The sequence below is a fragment of the Octopus bimaculoides genome, chromosome 7 (genome assembly GCF_001194135.2).
Source record: "Octopus bimaculoides isolate UCB-OBI-ISO-001 chromosome 7, ASM119413v2, whole genome shotgun sequence".
NCBI classification, from domain to species: domain Eukaryota; kingdom Metazoa; phylum Mollusca; class Cephalopoda; order Octopoda; family Octopodidae; genus Octopus; species Octopus bimaculoides.
In genome coordinates this window covers 65,099,551-65,118,276 of record NC_068987.1, presented here as the reverse complement: position 1 = coordinate 65,118,276, position 18,726 = coordinate 65,099,551, and the positions used below count along the sequence as shown (strand labels likewise).

The window sequence follows — 18,726 nt, the reverse complement described above, 5'->3', positions numbered from 1 at the left end:
GCCCACCAGGTCTATCCACGATAACCTCCATCTCATGCGCTACATTATAGAGAGAGTGGGTAACGAAGCTGGCATGGGTGGGGCTTTGTTCAATTTAGATCAGTCTAAAGCCTTCGATAGGGCCGACCATCGATACCTGGCAGCTGGTTTCAGTCCGGTCTTCCGCGGGTGGATCACTGCTTTGTAGAGCGGCATCTGCTCGGTCATGCGGGTGAACGGTCACCTTTCAGAGCCGTTCAACATCTCACGTTCAGTCTGCCAAGGATGCCCTCTCTCCTCCCTCCTCTACATATTGACTCTCGAGCCATTACTGCAGAAGTTGAAGACTTTGAGGGGTCTCCCGCACGATCTGGGATGTGGAAAGAGTGTGTCTGCATATGCCGACAACGTCACCGTGATGGTGTCCAGCCACAGGCACATCGACCTGATTGGTGAGACGCTAAACGAGTATGAAGTGGTGACAGGTGCGAAAATTAACACGGAAAAGTCAGTAGGCTTGCAACTGGGCACGTGGAGAGGCAAGTCCATGCCGTCCAACAGCATCGTAGGGCGCTGGACAGACAGTCCCATTAAACTGCTCAGGGTCTGGACCTCGAGGTGGAGAAAAACTGGGACGAAGTGACGAGCAGGGTGGAAAATCTCACCCAGAAATGCATAGGTCAGCTGGAATTTGTTGAGGTAGAATTTCAATGGCCAGATGCCCTTCCTTCATCTGTTTCCAAGTAATGTAACAGTTCTCTACGGCTGAGCATGTTTTTACAAAAGATTGGAAACAAAGTCCATTGCCTGTATGATGGTGACACTTGTTTACAACAATTACCTGATGTTAAGACAGGGTGATACCAACACACACTCTCTCTCTCTTTCACACACACATATACAAACAAATGGGCTTCTGTCAGTTTCTGCAGACTAAATTCACTCACAAGGCTTTAGTCCATCTGCGGCTATAGTTGAAAATACTTGCCTGAGGTACCACACAGTGGGACTGAACTTGGAACCAAATGGTAAGGAAGTAGGTTTCTTAACCACACAGCCACACTTGTGCCAAGATACATAATTGCTCACAACTAACTAAGGGTTGTACATCAAGAATACTGTGCGTGCGTTAGTGTATGTATGCACAATTGTGTATGCGGGTATGTCCCCCCAAAATAAACACAAAATAAAAAAGAAGAAACCTAAACAAATACATATATTTTCACAGAGACTGTAATTAACAGCTAGTGTAATTTCTTTTCTTAATTGCTATAGAAACTTGAAGAACTAATAACAACAACAATACAATAATAATGATAATAATAAAATACATAAATAAAAAAAATTGAAGAAACAAAATAAAAATATAAAAAGCAAGACAAGACATACACACACAAAAACTAACTTCTTCACTATTAAAGCTTCACTATTGTGATCTGTCTGTCCTGTTCGACAGATTCATGTTAGAAAGTACCCACAACCAACATGATAGATGCTTCACGAACAAACAGTGCCATAGCAACCAACTGCGTGAGCAACAGATTGTATCTTTCAGCTTGTCTCTCACAGAACAGAGCAAGTTGCTAACATTGGCAAGAAGAAACCAAATAAAACTTAAACAGAATGCATGCTACAATCAATAATAGAGTTTTATCTTGTTGATGTTAATGATTTTTATTTATTTATTGCTTTCATATCCCACACAACATCAAATAACAAGAGAGTTTCAATCAAATAGAATTGAAATTATTAATAATTCAATGAAACATAAAGCTACATACACTTGAATGTGAACATGTATGTATGTAATTATGTATGTGTATATATATGCATGCAATGTGTGTTTATGTAAGTATTTATGTACACGTACATATTTTTTTGTGTGTATACATACACATCTCTCTCTCATATATACACACACACAGATGCCCCCATACACATGTACATACATATATATATATATATATATATATATATATATATATACCCTCATTTACACTGACAGACATTTAAGTGTGTATGTGTGCGTGCACACACATACGCACACATCTATCAGTACGCTCTGTGTTCTAATCAGTATATGTATACATATATATATACATAGGAATATCTGTGTGTGTATATGTGGCTTCATACATGTAAATGTATGATTATGTCTGACCAAACAAATACCCACCTTCTAACTACACAAAAGACTCTGATTCCACTACCTCCTTAACCCTCTGCACACAGGTATTAATAACAATTAACCTAGAAACCTCATACCAGACTTGTATTGTTTCTATGAACTAACACTGCAGACATCTTTCAATGGAAAAGACAATCTATGAAGTCTATCTTTAGAGAAACCGAGTCTTTTCACCAAATAAATTTACTGCTTACTTACAGTTTAATCAGACCTGTCTACTTCCTTTCACTGTTGATACACTAGACTCAAAGCTTTGTCCAGTTCAAGAATATATCCTAGAATACCTTTTCAGAGGTTGCACACAATTCTTCCAGTAATTTTTTTTTTTTGTCTATTCTTTCATTTCTAATTGAGAATCTTTTAGTGTAAATTTCAACTTTGGGAACAAAAGAGTGTTTGCAGGAGCCAAATCTGGGGAGAAGGGAAGCTGGGCATGACAGTCAGCTTGTTCATTACCTAAAAGTTCTAGATCGAGAGTGATGCATGATGCAGATGCATCGATGTGGTGCAGCATCCATGCTTTGTTTGCCCTTGCCTCAGGTATCTTCTATCACACTACCTGTACAGCACCTTAGAACATCCAATTAAAACTTGTTATTGATCATACCATCATCACCATTTCATCATCATTTATTGTCCACTTAGTCATACTTGCATGAATCAGACAGAATTTGTTGAGACAGATATCCTCTGGTTAGATGCTCTTCCTGTTAGCCAACCCTCATCTGTAATATTTTCCCCATAGCTAGACATGTTTTTCACAGAAGACTAGAAACACACAAACTTGTTTGTATGATAAGGATGCACATTTATAACCACCATGTGATGTCTTCACAAGGGTACACACAAAGATACTACAAATATGGGCTTCTTTCAGTTTCCATTGACCAAAATCACTCACAGGGCTTTGAACAAATCAGGGCTACAGGAGAAGACACTTGCCTAAGGTGTCACAGAACCCAAGACTATATGGTTAGGAAACAAGATTCTTAACCACACAGACATGCTTGCACCATGTGGAAAAAAAATCTGATGAATGATACTCTTCCAATAAAAGAAAAGCAATCAACATCACCTTCACATCTGAGCAACTGTGAGATATTTTTCTTTAATCACATCAACAATGATCCAGCCCACTGCAATGACTGCCTTTTTGCTTCATATTTCATGACCATACACCCACATTTAATCACTTGTTATGACACTTTCCAAAAAACTTTCATCTGTATTCAAATGATCAAACAGCTCCTGACTGACTGTGATTTAGTTCTCTTTTTTGTTTACTGTATTTTCCAGCATACAAATCAACATAGCATATAAGTTAAGGTAGATTTTTCAATTAAAAAAAAATCAATGTTTAAGTCTACACTCACCAATTACAACTGCACATCAATATGAACACACAAAGTAAGTATAAAGAAAATTAACAGTAACTAAAATTTTATATGCCATCATGGCGGACCTGAAATGTAAACATTCAAACATTCCAAATCCTGCTGAATTTCACATGCAATTTTTAGTCCTCCAAAGGTGTATAAGTTGATCTACCTTTTCTTGGTTGCAAAATTTTGGTCTGCAAAAATTTAACTTATATGCTGAGTGCCTGCCTGCAAATGCAGCACAAATTTGCATCAAGACAATGCATTGTTTTATGTTGCATTGTATTTTAGGTCATTATGCGAAAACCATATACAAATGCCAAACAATGCATTGTAAATTTTTCTTTTAAAATATGGCATGGGTTTATTCAGATGCTTATTTCTTCAAAGACTTCACAGATAGTTAGGTGATGATTTTCACAAAGCCTAGCATGCCCTTTTCTCAATGTGATCATTATTTGTTGTCACTGAAGATCATCCAGATTCAGGATCATCTTTGATAGATGTTCTTCCCAATTTGAAACAAAATTTTACACAAGCAAACTGCTTTTCCAAATCCTTCATTGTTTAACAAACAAAAGGTTACCAATCAAGTTCACTAAACATATGTTCACTCCAGCATGTGTAAATCAATGACTAGTATGGTGTGAAGTGGTTATTGTTAGACTGAAGCTGAAGGCTAACTTATTCACAACATGCTGCATTGGCCAATTAGCATGCTATTTTTTCAAAGTGGGACAAACCTCACAGTTTCAGTAACACTTAGTCACTACATACACCTATGAAACCATATTACACACTCTAAGCATAGATAAAATCCTCAAATTATTTACAATCTCTAATTCTTATGGTTGCTTAAGCCACTAGGAATCTACTCCAAACTATCTTATCCAATAAGTCCCCATTTCTAAAATGGTAGATTCTGCAACTGTTTTTGTAACAAGCACAAAATCATATGATGGTTTAATGCATTAAATTGACCCTTAGTATTTAACTAGTAACTATAGTGTTAGCCTGAAAACATGAAAAACAAGCTTAGTATGTAAAGGGCTGTAATTAAATACTCTGCAACACTCTACCAATTCTACCACAAACCACTCTTGACAATAATTGTTTCTAATTTAGTCACAAGATTAGCAATTTTGAAAGGTAAAGAGGCAGGGGGACAGTCTAATACACTGACCCCAATGCTCGACTGGAAGTTTATTTTATCTACCCAAGAAGGATAAAAAGTAAAGACAACCTCAGTAGGATTTGAACTTGAATCATGAACTAATCTAACTAAATCTTGTGAGCCATTTTGTCTGTCACTCTACCAATACTGCCATAAAGATGTCCGGCTGATCCTATAACTTTCTTAGTCAAGAGGAAGATGGGCTCCCATGCCCCTTCTGAGATGGATGGAAGGTCTTCCTCAGACCAGATACCTGAACCAAATGCTTGTGACAACAATGTGGATACTGTTAAAGATACCCAAGAACCAGGTGGTGGTGTCAAACAGAGTAACTGATTAATCCTACCACCCAATAAATAATAGAAGTCATGATTTCTAGTGGTAGTCGACCTTCCAGTCAAGCCAAAGACACAACATTTCTATTGGTTTTTTCAAATTGCTGATACTATTTATCAGTTGCAACTCATGGCTAAAGTACCACCATTTTTCAGCAACAAATTGAGGTTTGAACTTGGAATACACAGAGTAAGAACAGCTACAACAAGGTATCCTGCCTGATGCTCTAACAATTCTGCTAATCCACTGCCTTGGACTGATGCATTTTTTGTCAATCAGCCCCAAAAAGGTGAACAGCAAATGATTTTTAAATAGTATAGCTTTTATCATTGCTCCGATGCCAGAAGAGATTTGAACTCAGAAATTTGGGGGATGAGGGTGCAAGTAGATTACACTGACCATGGTGCTCAGTTGGTACTTACTTCATTGATCCTGAATAGATGAAAGGCGAAATCAACCTCAGCAGAATTTGAACTCAAAACTTAAAACTGGAGAAAATACTGTCAAACATTTCATCCAGCAATTCTAACAATTCTGCCAACTTGCTATTTTTGAACTCAGAACATAACAAACATACATAATGAAAGAAAGTAAAGTTGTAATGCTTAATATCGGTAGTAGAACATCAGTCAATGAGCTCTATCAAATGTCTATAAACAACAAGTTATTGGAGGAAAGCTATTGAAAAAAAGGAAGCAAAGAATATTCTTGATAAACAAACCATTAACTCGGTTCAATTCCACCCAACCTCCAGCTGCAACAATTCGTCGGGTTTCATTATCATTGCTTGGTTTGTGATCAAACGATAATACTTCCACCATTCCTGCTACACTAGCTACTGCACGAGAATCACCAACATTACCCTGAAAGACAAAAAAAACACAGAGAAAGAATTCATTTTATGTCCCAGCTTAAAAGAAAAAAGAAAGATATTACAAAACCAAAACAATAACAAGCAAATGAGAGAACCTCTACATGGTTATCCAACCTGCTAGCAATAGCAGTTAAATCTCTCTCTCAACCTAATTCTGCTGCCTTATGAAAAAAAAAACACTGGATAATGTCTGGAATCCAGTATTCCAGAATATCAAATGGTATGGTCATGGCTGGAATGGCCTCTGATCATAGGCCTGTCTGCTCCATTAACACTGACCAGGGAATGAACAAACAGACCTGTTTGCCTCATTTCTGGTGGGGAAATGTTTGTTTTATTTTTTAACTGCATAGTCAGAAAGGGAGAAGCAACACCCATTGACCTTAATTTTTCCACGGTTTCCAAGATTAGTGGAAGGAATGAAGGGAGACAGTTGACTTAAAACCAGAGACCTTGCTAAAGGCACCCAAGAACCAGATGGTGGTGTTAAACTGGATAACAAATTATATCTATCTGGCTTGCATATTCACCTGAATGGCATGTGATTAGGTGATAGGGTGTCTAGCCAGTTTCCTGAAATTAATGCTGCAAATGATTAGATCATTTGCATCACAGAGTTCCAAAAGCTTTAATCCCTCGTTTTGTGAACCATAATCTCCATGCACATCAGTCCAACTTGTGTGTGTGTAGGTGAGTGAGAGAGAGAGAGAAAGAGACAGAGAAAGAAAGAGAGAAAGAGTGAGAAAGAGCAGAAGAGGGCAGAGTTGTACATGGAGAATACATGTACCTCATGTGTACAACATTCAAAAGAAAATCTGGTAATACCTGTGTGTATGTGTGTGTGTATCGGTCTGTCTGTCTGACTTGATGTGAACACTTGAAAGAGAAAAAAAGGCAGTCTCTTTGTTTATGCCCTGTAACCTAGCAGTGCAACAAATAGAGATTGCTATGAAAAGAACTGAGGTTGATATGATTTAAGGTGGTCCCATTAGCATAGCGAAGTTCAATGACTTAAACATGTAAAAAGTATACCGTGTGTATATATGTAGATATGTGCATGTATGTGCATGTGGGTATATGTGTATATGTGTGTATATGTATATATGTGTATGTAGATATGTGTATATGTGCATGTGTGCATATGTAAAATGTGCGCGTGCACACTTGCACGCACACAAAACTATGTGCAGGCATGTACATGTGTGTGTATGTATAAACTATGTGAGTGTCTGAATTTGAATGTATTGCTTAATCCCAGTTCTAGCTCAACTGAGCTAAGCTATTATCAAAGTCATTCCTATGCTATCATTTTAGAAGTATGCAGGAATAGCATATCTAATATGCCCTTTCTTTATTTAAGACAGCCCTTTGTCATTTGAAGAAGATTTGGTTGTTATTTCCAGCAGACTGAGCAATCACCTACTACTCTTCATCCTCTCCATCAATATGATAATCTGTAAATACTTAGTGCAAATTAATTATTTATATTAATATATACTATCCATTATTAATGATCACCATTGTTATTGTGTGTAAGGCTAGAGGGAATTGGTAAAGATGGTAAGGATATTACTGAACTATTTCTAGCAGGTCAAATGGCTATATAGAGTTAAGTGGTTGGATGAGATAAAAGCAAAACAGATGTAACAAAAACACATCCCACTGAAGTCACCATAGGAAAACAGAAGCAGAAGAAGTAAAAAAAAACAACAAAAAAACAATGAAACACAAAGCCAGCCATTATAAAAGTGGCTAACATAAATGTTGTATACAGACCAGTGGTGACTTCCACCAATTCCCCTGGCCTTATGCACACAATAAAAATAATGATCATAAATAATAGATAGTATATACTGATATAAATAAATCATATGCAACAGGCATTAAAACAGATCCTCTAATTGTTATTGCACAAAACAGCATGTATAAAGAATTTTAAGTGTCACCTAAAAAAGAAAAAAAATTAGGTTTAACTTAAGCTAAGCTTCATGTTTTTAGCCAACAGGGTGAGAGTTTGGACAAATATAATCATTTGTTTATATTTGTCCAAAGTCTCAAAGACAGCTACAAGATGTCAAATTTACTTTAACAGACATTTAAAATCATCAATACACCACCCTTATGTTGTTACAAGGTAGTTAGAGGATGATGACAATGCCCAAGACCTTTGCAATCTCTTCCACACCACCTGCAGTTTATGTTAAACAGAGAAGATTAGTGTTACTTACACAATAAAGCTTATTATTTTTCAGCAAAACTACAAGAGCTGTGGTACCAGCCAGTTCATCTTTCATCGTATCATCTGAAATACAGTAGACAATAATAATGTAGTGAACATAGTGTAAAGAGGAAAGAAACATAGAAGAATGTAGTCAAATAAAATTACATTTTACGACAATGGGACATCATCATCATCATCATCGTTTAATGTCCGCTTTCCATGCTAGCATGGGTTGGACGATTTGACTGAGGACTGGTGCAACCGGATGGCTACACCAGGCTCCAATCTAATTTGGCAGAGTTTCTACAGCTGGATGCCCTTCCTAACGCCAACCACTCAGAGAGTGTAGTGGGTGCTTTTATGTGTCACCCGCACGGATTTGGTTGCTAATTCTTATAGGCTGTTGTTCAACCTATAAGAATTAGCAACCAAATGTCCCTTAAATCATACCTTACAGGAATGTGAACAGACTAGCACTGGTTGCCAAGCAGTGAAGGAACGACACAAACATAGGCACAAAGAAGTTTTCTCACTAACCACATGGTTCCAGGTTCAGTCTCACAGCATAGTACCTTGGGCAATAGTCTACTATAGCCCTGGGGCACCAAAGCCTTGTGAGTGGAAATACATAAAGTTGACTAATACTTAATTTATCGACTCCAGAAGGATGAAATGCAAAGTTGACTTTGGCAGAATTTAAACTCAGAATGTAGCAATGGGCAAAATACTGCTTAGCATTTCATCCAGCATGCTTACGGTCCTGCCAGCTCACCACTTTCATAATAATAATAATAATAATCCTTTCTACTACAAGCAAAAGGCCTGAAATTTGGGGGAAGGAGGTGAGTTGATTACATCAACCCCAATGCTCAACTATCAACTAGTACTTATTTCACTGACTCGGAAAGGATGAACTCACAACATATAGACTGATGAAATGTTGCTAAGCATTTTGCCCAGCATGCTAACAATTCTACCAGCTTGCTGCCTTTAATAATAATAATAATCCTTTCTATTATAGGTACTAGGCCTGAAATCTTAGGAGATGGGGATAATCAATTTCATCAAACCAGTGCTCGACAAGTACTTATTCTATTAACCTCAAAAGGATGAAAAGCAAGTTAACCCCAGTACTTGTTTAAGTGTGGTGCTTATTCTCTCAGCCTCTTTTGTTGAACTGGTAAGTTACGGGAATGTAAACAAACCAACACTGGTTATTAAGTGGTGGGGTGAGACAGACACAAAGACACACACACACACACACATACATATACACACAAGAGGCTTCCACACAGTTTCTTTATTTCTTTACTGCCCACAAGGGGCTACACACAAAGGGAACAAACAAGGACAAACGGATTAAGTCAATTATATCGACCCCAGTGTGTAACTGGTACTTAATTTATCGACTCTGAAAGGATGAAAGACAAAGTTGACCTTGGTGGAATTTGAACTCAGAACGTAGCGGCAGACGAAATACCGCTAAGCATTTCGCCCGGCGTGCTAACATTTCTGCCAGCTCGCCGCTTCCACACAGTTTCCATCAACCAAATTCACTCACAAGGCATTGGTCAACCTGGGGCTACAGTAGAAGACACTATGTGGCTGCAAAGCAAACTTCTTAACCAGAGAGTCATGTTATAAAAAAAGATAGGAATGTTACAGTTGTAACAGTTTTTGACTCCAGGACAGCTCATTTAGGGTTGACAGATGACTGATAACAAAACCACCCATTAATTAAAATGATCCCAATAGATTACCAAAATCAGAATGTCTTTCTTTGCCCTCTCAACTCCTTTTGGAATCATATTGACTCTGTCATGGCACAAGTAAGTCTTGGGCATTTTGAACCTCTCCAAATCTGACAATAGTAGATTTCTTCAAAGACAGAGAGAGTTGGAAGAAGAAAGAGAAGAACTGACCCCCAGTACTTCAGTGGTACTTTATTTAACAACCCTAAATGGATGAAAAATAAAATTACTTTAGTAAGATTTGAACCTAGAACACTGAGAATCAGAACTAAAAATGCAAGGTATTTAATCCAACATTCTAACATCTATGCAAATTCACCACCTTAAAGAATAGTAATGTGCTAAACTTGATGTGCATAGCTTACTGTTAGGCATATATTCTCCAGCTTAACCTTTTACTGCAGATATTAGATATACCCATTCAAAAGTTCATTACCTGTAACTGTGAAAAGCAGTTTTATATACTAATCTTTCCTTTTGTTGCGGAATGTTATATTTGAATTTTTTTTTTTTTTTGTGTGTGTGTGTGTTGATATATGTCATGTTCATCAAGGCTTGAAGAAAATAGATATTTAACAAATATTACTAGAGTAACTATGAAATTTAATTTTGCAGTTAAAGGATTAATCACCTCTACCATTGTACTCAATACTGTCAGAAGTTTAGGTCATATAGCATTTGGCTTCTACTGGGAAGAGAATAGAGCAATAATGGAAGATAGTGGTTCAGTTTACGCATTGTAACATTCTAAACAGAAGCTGCTTTGCTTGCTCAACAATCACACTGGAAACTAAAATGGCCAATAACAACTACCTAAAGAGTATGCAGTATGGTGCCTTAATAGACTGAAGTACAAAATACCAAGAGTGCAAAACCTGTGGCCTTTTCATAAAGACCTTTGATTGACTACTTCTCCACTTCATGTCTGCTTGAGCTGATGTAACTAAGGTTACTTGAAAACAACAGCAACTGCCGCAACAGTAACTAATATACCCATACGAAATGAAAACAGCAACCTGCATGAAGTATCTTTTACTAATCAACAGGTAAAGATAAACTCTGATAGCAGATTAGTTGTAAATTCTGATTCTTCAAACACCAAAACTTGAGTAACTGAGAGCTGAAATTGGTATTTAACAGTAATTATAAACATAGATTTAACTGAATAACATTAAGTCAGGGAAAGGAATATTAGTGAAATTTCTGGAGAGATAGTGTGATTGATGAAACATATTACACTAATGACTTCAAGACAAATTGGTGCTGGTTTAATGAAGCCAATTATCATGTCATACTAAATACAAAGTGTGTTTCCTAAGCCAAAAGCTTCAAAGAAGATTAAATAGCTGCTAATGATAGCTACAACAGCAAAGCGGTTGAGTTATTACAGCATTGGAGAGAATGCCTTGCAGTATTTATTCTCTTTCTGTGCTCTGACTTCAAATCCCGACAAAGTTAACTTTGTCTTTCATTCTGTCAGAGACAATAAATAAAATACCAGTCCAGAGTAGTGAACTGATGGAATTGTTAAAGGATCAAATAAGATTGCTTCATAGTATCTGTTCTAGTTCCTTTACATTCTGGGTTAAAATTCAGGCTAGGTGCAGATAACCAGGGTTGCTTACTAATCACCTTATCAAAAAAGCATCTCAACTAAGCTAGAATTGGTTAATGTGGACAGATAGACCTACAAACAACATAGTTAAGGTTGTAATAAAAATACTCAGGCTTTCATCTAATGTTGGATCAACAGCAGCCAAATCGAAAATGATAGGGCAGCTGTCACAGTGTAACAGAGTAACTTTAATTACCAAAGGCTGCACTGACCACGAAGATACAATTATTGGGTTTGGTTTCATATAGTAGCATTTTATGTTCCCATGTGTTGGACAATACAGTAAATTTGCATTGTTATTCAAATTATCAGAGTGAATGTGACAGCAATGGTTTAAAAATAGTTTAATATGTTTATAAATAAATAACACCTGTCATTGTTTAAACCAGGTCAACCATAATTAAGCACACCTATAAAATATATTCTAGCCTTAATCATTCAATTATTTTCTCAAACATTGTGTAAAAATTATTCTATAATCAAATATGAGGTTAAATATGATTTGAGGAAAATATGGCTGATATTTCTACAAGGTTAAACAGTCACTTGAAGGCTCCCAGTGCACAAATGACATGTACAAAAGAGAAATTACAGCCTTGAAACAAAATATGTAAATTTTGCATTAGTTCATCACCACAGACATTCTAATCTTCCACAGTTTTAGACAAGAGATTTGCATTTGTTGGGTAGCTGACTCCTGTAGTAACACTATGATTTTTGATTCTTTCCCCACAAAACAATCTGCTCTATTGTGTTTGCACTAGATTTTTATTGTTATTGAAATGCTAGGCACAGGTGTGGCTGTGTAGTTAAGTTTGTTTTGAAATTACATGGTTTTGAGTCCAATCTCACTGCATAGCCAACCATTTCTTTTCTTCATAATAGCTGAACTGGAAAAAGGATTAGTGCCCATGACTTTCACAGGCCCTCTGAGACTGTTGAGATTGATGTCCCATTTAAACTGGTGTGCAAGTTGGTCTCCACAGAAAAGATTTGAGCAAAGAAGCATTTCCAGTGGGCCAACATTCTGGTGAGAAAGGAGAATGTGTAGTGATTACTGTGACACTGGAGTGTTGGATATAATATGGAGGATGTCTTCTGAGTGAAATTTAGTTGACAAAAACTCTACAGATGGCTGATGTGAGTATGTTCATGTGTATGCACACAAACACACACTTCTACATTACATGACCAAATATAGTTTTGACAGAAAACACAGAGAGAGAAAACATCACTCCTGATGGCCAGAGGTTAAAGTATGTCCATCAGTGATTAAACATTAATTAGTTGAGTGGCCTTTCTATACATACATTCCAGGTTGTCTGTGTATGTAATAGAAGCACTGTTCCAGATGTGGGAGAGGAACATCATAAGTGGGTCTCACCTGTGCCCTGTTGAGTATCAGCAGTTGTTAAGGGCTGAAATATTTTCTGGCCCAGCACTGTTAACACTTTGGGAAATAAAATTATAATCAAATCAACACTTTGATTGCCTTTTAACATTTGTTGTTTATTGGCATAACTGCTTTGTCATGAAACGTGCTCTGGATTGTGCTCATTCCAGTATATTTTCATTCTATCCATAAAAACAACAGAGAGAGAGAGGGGGGAGGGAGATAGAGAGAGAGAGAGAGAGAGAGAGAGAGAGAGAGAGAGAGAGAGCGTGTGTGTGTGCTTGTATGCATACATGTGTCAACGTACTGCATTACCTTTCAACATTTCAGTATCTAATTGCAAAAATCCTTGCCGTAAAGCCTCTGCAATGTTTGCACGACCTATGAAAAAAAGAAAAAAATCAGCATCAGGAATCTCTCACGAAGTTTACTAATATATTAAACAGAGTTTTCAGAAGATTATAAACAAATAACATAATCAATCTCGACATATGTACTTCTATATAGTGTGTGTGTGTGTGTGTGTGTGTGTGTAAACATATCATTGTGTATAATATATGTGACGTAAGATACATCAGATTAAAAGTAAGTATGAGTGATAATTATGCCTGTTCCTAAAAAAAGGAACTCTTCTTGTTATGGCTTAGTCAGGAAGCAGAGGCAGTACCCATGGCCTTCACAGGCTCTTCCAGTCCGGTGGTGTTGATATGGTTGATATTTAGTCTGAGCATCAACAGTATCAATGCCTGTAACAAAAAAAAAAAAACATACAGGAGAAGAGGGAATTCCAGCAGGTGGACACCCTGCAATGGACAAATTGGGTACGGTAGTTAGTGCAGCAACCAGAAAGTAAGGGGGAGGGAAGGAAACACAGTAGGCTGTAATAAGAGGAGGAGAGACAAGTATATGAGATTGGGACAAGTATATGAGATTGTATTTAATGATTCTGCAAAGAAAGAGGCTTGGAGAAGCCTTTATGAAAGACTGCTGAATGTGGAGAATGAATGGGAGGAGGAGAGTCTGCCAAAGGTTGACCCAATTGAGGGACCAGCTATCTGAATCAACAGCACCCATGTAGATAAAGCAATTAAGGATATGAAGACAGGGAAAGCCCCTGGCCCATCAGGAATCACCACAGGGATGCTTAAAATATTGAGCAGTATGGGTTATGGTCTTGTCACCTACATCGGAAATTAGGTAGTTCATGAAGAGGTCATAGCCAATGACTGGTGTAGCAGCACCATAGTCAACTGCTACAAGAGTAAAGGTGATGCTTTAGATAGAAATAACTACAGGGGTATCAAATTACTGGATCAGGTGATGAAAGTTACAGAGAGGGTCATAGCCTAAAAAATTAAGGAGAGAGTTAGCCTAGATGAGATGCAGTTCGGTTTTGTGTCAGGCAGAAGTACCACTGAGTTACTGCTAGAACTGGACACGAAGTTTAGGTTGTGGAGGCAAGGTCTAGAATCGAAGGGCCTTAGGATTAACCTAGCAAAAACCAAAGTTTTAGTAAGTAGGAAGGCTGTCAAATCACAACCCCCTTTGGGTAGATGGTCCTGCTCAATCTGTAGAAAAGGCGTAAGTAGAAACTCCATACAATGTACCAAGTGTAAGCTATGGACACATAAAAGGTGCAGCAATATCAAAGGAAGGTTAACTGGGAAAAGTTTTTGTGTGTGACAGATGCACTGGGGCAATAAACACTGAAGATGTACAGAAAACAGATTCCATCACATGCCAGGGGAAGAAACTAGAAGTAGTTGATAGTTTCCGCTACCTAAGTGACCAAGTCTATAGTAGGGGCAGTTGCTCTACGAGTGTAGTGACTAGAGTAAGAATAGCCTGGGCAAAGTTCAGGGAGCTCCTACCTCTGCTGGCAACCAAGGGCCTGGCCTCTTGCTCGGGTGAAAGGTAGATTGTATGATGTATGTGTGCGAACTGCCATGTTACATAGCAGAGAAACATGGGCCATGTATGCTGAGGAAATGTGTAGGCTTGAAAGAAATGAAGCTAGTATGATCTGCTGGATGTGTAATGTCAGTGTGCATACAGACAGAGTGTAAGTGCCCTGAGAGAAAAGTTGGGCATAAGAAGCATCAAATGTGCAAGAGAGGCGTCTGCAGTGGTATGGGCATTTGATACTTATGAATGAAGATAGCTGTGTGAGGAAGTGCCACTCCCTAACTGTAGAAGGAACCTGTGGAAGAGGTAGACTCAGGAAGACATGGAATGAGGTGGTGAAGCATGACTTTCGCACATTGGGCCTCACAGAGGCAATAACGGGAGACTGGGACCTTTGGAGATATGCTGTGATTGAGAAGACCCAGCAACTAAAGTGAGATCACAGCCACGCATATGTGGCCCTGTTAAGAATACCCCTGATGCGTCGGGTGATATGAAATGCTTGAGACCTGTTGAGTCAAGTAAAACCAATATCGTAGCTGTAGCCAGTGCCCCAACTGGCTCCCATGCTGGTGGCATGCAAAAAGCACCATCTGAATGTGGTCAATGCCAGGTCTGCCTGACTGGCTTCAGTGCCGATAGCATGTAAAAACCACCAACCAATCATGGCTGATGCCAGTATCCCCTGACAGGCTCTTGTGCCGGTGGCACGTAAAAAGCACCACCCGAAAGTGATCATTGCCAGGCCTGCCTGACTGACTCATGAGTTGGTGGCATGTAAAAAGCACCCATAACACTCTTAGAGGGGTTGGCATTAGAAAGAGCATCCAGCTGTAGAAACATTACCAGATCAGATTGGAGCCTGGTGCAGCCACTGGCTCTCCAGACCCCAGTCAAACCATTCAACCCATGCCAGCATGGAAAACAGACATTAAACGATGATGATGGAACTTATTGTATCAATGGTGACTATCATTAGATGTTGAGTAGATGAACAGACAACAAACTGTCAACCACCAGGATCAACTAGTTCAGTATGCAAACGACTACTGTCATCTGTAGACATAGTGTGTGCAGATGAGATATTTCAGTTAGCAAAAGACAAGTGTCACTAAAGTTCAAGCCAGATGTTCATGCCACAATGCTCAAACAGGTCGTTCGGTGTGGAAAAGTTGCACTGGTTTGGGCAAGTTACCCAACTGGATGATAATAAAGAGAATATGTGCACTGCAAGTTTGTTTCCTTGATATCAATAGTGATTGTGTCCTTGTGATATCAAAGTAGGTTAGAAGTCATCTCTCCATTTCACAATGTATGTCACAATGTATTTATGCATGAAATCAAACAAAAGCTAGATTCAGCAGTGTGTTCAATTCTGATTGGAACCTACTGATCTGTTAAGACACCAGTATTATACACTGTGTGTGCGTGTGTATATATACTAAATATGCTAGTGTGTATACAATGTATGTTATTTCAGTCTATATGCTATTACTTTCATGGCTGTGTGTTAAGTAGCTTGCTTACAAACCTCATGGTTCTGGGTTCAGTCCCACTGCGTGGCACCTTGGGCAAGTGTCTTCTACTATAGCCTCGGGCCGACCAAAGCCTTGTGAGTGGATTTGGTAGACGGAAACTGAAAGAAGTCCGTCGTATATATGTATATATATTTATATGTGTGTGTGTGTCCGTGTTTGTCCCACCAACATCGCTTGACAACCGATGCTGGTGTGTTTATGTACTCATAACTTAGCAGTTTGGCAAAAGAGACTGATAGAATAAGTACTAGGCTCACAAAGAATAAGTCCTGGGTCGATTTGCTCGACTAAAGGCGGTGCTCCAGCATGGCCACAGTCAAATGACTGAAACAAGTAAAAGAGTATATGTGCAATTGTGTATGTATGTAATAATGCATATATGTGCGTCGGTTTGTATATACCTATCAGCAATATATACAGAATCAGTATGTGTGTTCATGCTGTAACATGTTTATGATACATGTGTTATTTGTATTTCCTCAATGTATGAATATCAGTGGGTGTATATGTGTAGGTACATGTTTATAAGTTTTCTACTAATGGGGTACAGTTTTGTACGCTTTTACTTGTAAATGAATGTACATCTGGCACATCTGTGTTTCACTGGCACACATACAATATTGTCAGAGAGCTTGCATTTAGTGTGTGTGAGTAAAAAAAAATAGATAGACAGACAGATGGATGGATATATCAGACAGAAATATATAAAAAGCGAGGGCATATGTGTTGTGTGCAAGTGAGTGCATCTGTGTGACAGGTATTGATCCTTTTAATGTTCTGACAGCCAGATTACTATCATTAATGAGAATACAAACACTGACTCCACCTTCTGTTCACCCTTGATAAGTACTTGCTCCACCTTCACATTCTGCTGATACTCAACAGACACAATAAACCATACTACATTAGTACATACATATCTCGCCACACAGTTAAAAACCAACATCTATCATAACAGGCTATATGAAGAGTAATGGTGGTTTAATAGTTTGATGAGAAGTGAAAACTGGAAGGACGATGGGATGAGATCAAAAACATGACCAGTGGATATGTAGTAAAGAGTCTGAGATGTGATCCTCATTAATCCTTTTGCCCTGAGAAATGTAAATTCTTTATTGCCAATGCATTCACATCCACAACAATTGTAATTAACTATTAATCGCATTAATCTCACCCAGTTATCTGTTTTCTAGATCTCAAAAAGCCTTAAAAGGAAAAAAAGTTAGAAGAGAAGGAAGAAAAAGGAGGAGGAAGGAGGAGGAGTAAAGAGCAGAGGGGAGTAAAGAGCAGAGGAGGAGTAAAGAGCAGAGGAGGAGAAGGAGAAGTAAACCTGTGGAAAAAAACAGAGAGGAGGAGGAAAAAGCATATGGGGAGAGTAAGAAGCAGAGGAGGAGGAAAAAACAGGGAGGAAGAGGCAGGGAGGAGGAAGAAGCAGGGAGGAGGAAGAGGCAGGGAGGAGGAGGGGAGAGGTAGAGGAGAGGGAGGTAGAAGTAGAGGAGGTGGAAGAGGTAGAGGTATCCATAATTTTTTTTCAGGCTTTCCCATACTGATGGAATCAGTGTAGCTAATGTTTCAATTTGACCCCTTGTAGGTTATGCCGACAAAGGATTGCAGTTCTGGGAAGGAAGGATTAGGTGTTCAGAGAATGAAATAGTAAGGGTGATAAGAAAACAAGAGACATGTGTATTAAATGGGCCTGAGTGGAGTGAGGTAGGTCAATACCAACTAGGTTAAAAGCTAAGAAGAGTAAGGCCCCAATATTCAATTTATTACATTCTAATACAGTAAACCCTCGCCATATTGCAGTTTATTATTTAAGCTTACATTGATTCCTCTGTGGTGTGTTTTGCATTTATAATAAAATAAATATATACAAACTAGCAGAGATACCTGGTGCTGCTCAGGATTAAAATGGCATAGTTTTTTAGTATCTTACTTGTTTCAGTCTCCTACTTCTCTTCACCCCTACTCTCTTTCTCTCATCTCTCATACCCACCTTCCCCTTCCCCCTTCATCGCTAACCCTCCCTCATAAGCCCACACCACCCCACCTCATCCCATCCCTTACACCCTCTCCCACATACTCCACCTTTACCCCACTCACTACTTACCCACATATCCCACCTACCCCAGCCTCTGCACATTCCTACCCCACCTACCCCCAACCTCTGCCTACCTACACCCCACCTGTGCTTTCCCCACTCTCGCCTCCCCCACCTCCCAACACCATCACACCACACCACACTACACCATACCACACAACACACCACCACGCACACACCAACACTGACCAATTCCCATCCCCACATTTTCACACCTACACATTCATACACACACGTCAAGATCACCAGCCCTCTTTCACACGCACATACAT

The 18,726-nt window shown here is 38.6% G+C and overlaps 1 protein-coding gene across 13 annotated transcripts in view; it reads right to left on the bottom strand.

Moving 5' to 3' along the window:
* LOC106872834 (probable protein phosphatase 2C T23F11.1) overlaps positions 1–18,726 on the bottom strand; it is a 223,620-nt gene that overhangs the window by 17,007 nt on the left and 187,887 nt on the right. For all 13 annotated transcript variants that reach the window (XM_052969731.1, XM_052969728.1, XM_052969730.1 and 10 more), the window contains 3 exons: positions 13,226–13,291; positions 8,159–8,232; positions 5,778–5,919 (listed from right to left, as the gene is read on the bottom strand). In XM_052969731.1, coding sequence (XP_052825691.1) covers positions 5,778–5,919; positions 8,159–8,232; positions 13,226–13,291 — 282 coding nt within the window. The remainder of the gene's footprint in view (positions 1–5,777; positions 5,920–8,158; positions 8,233–13,225; positions 13,292–18,726) is intronic.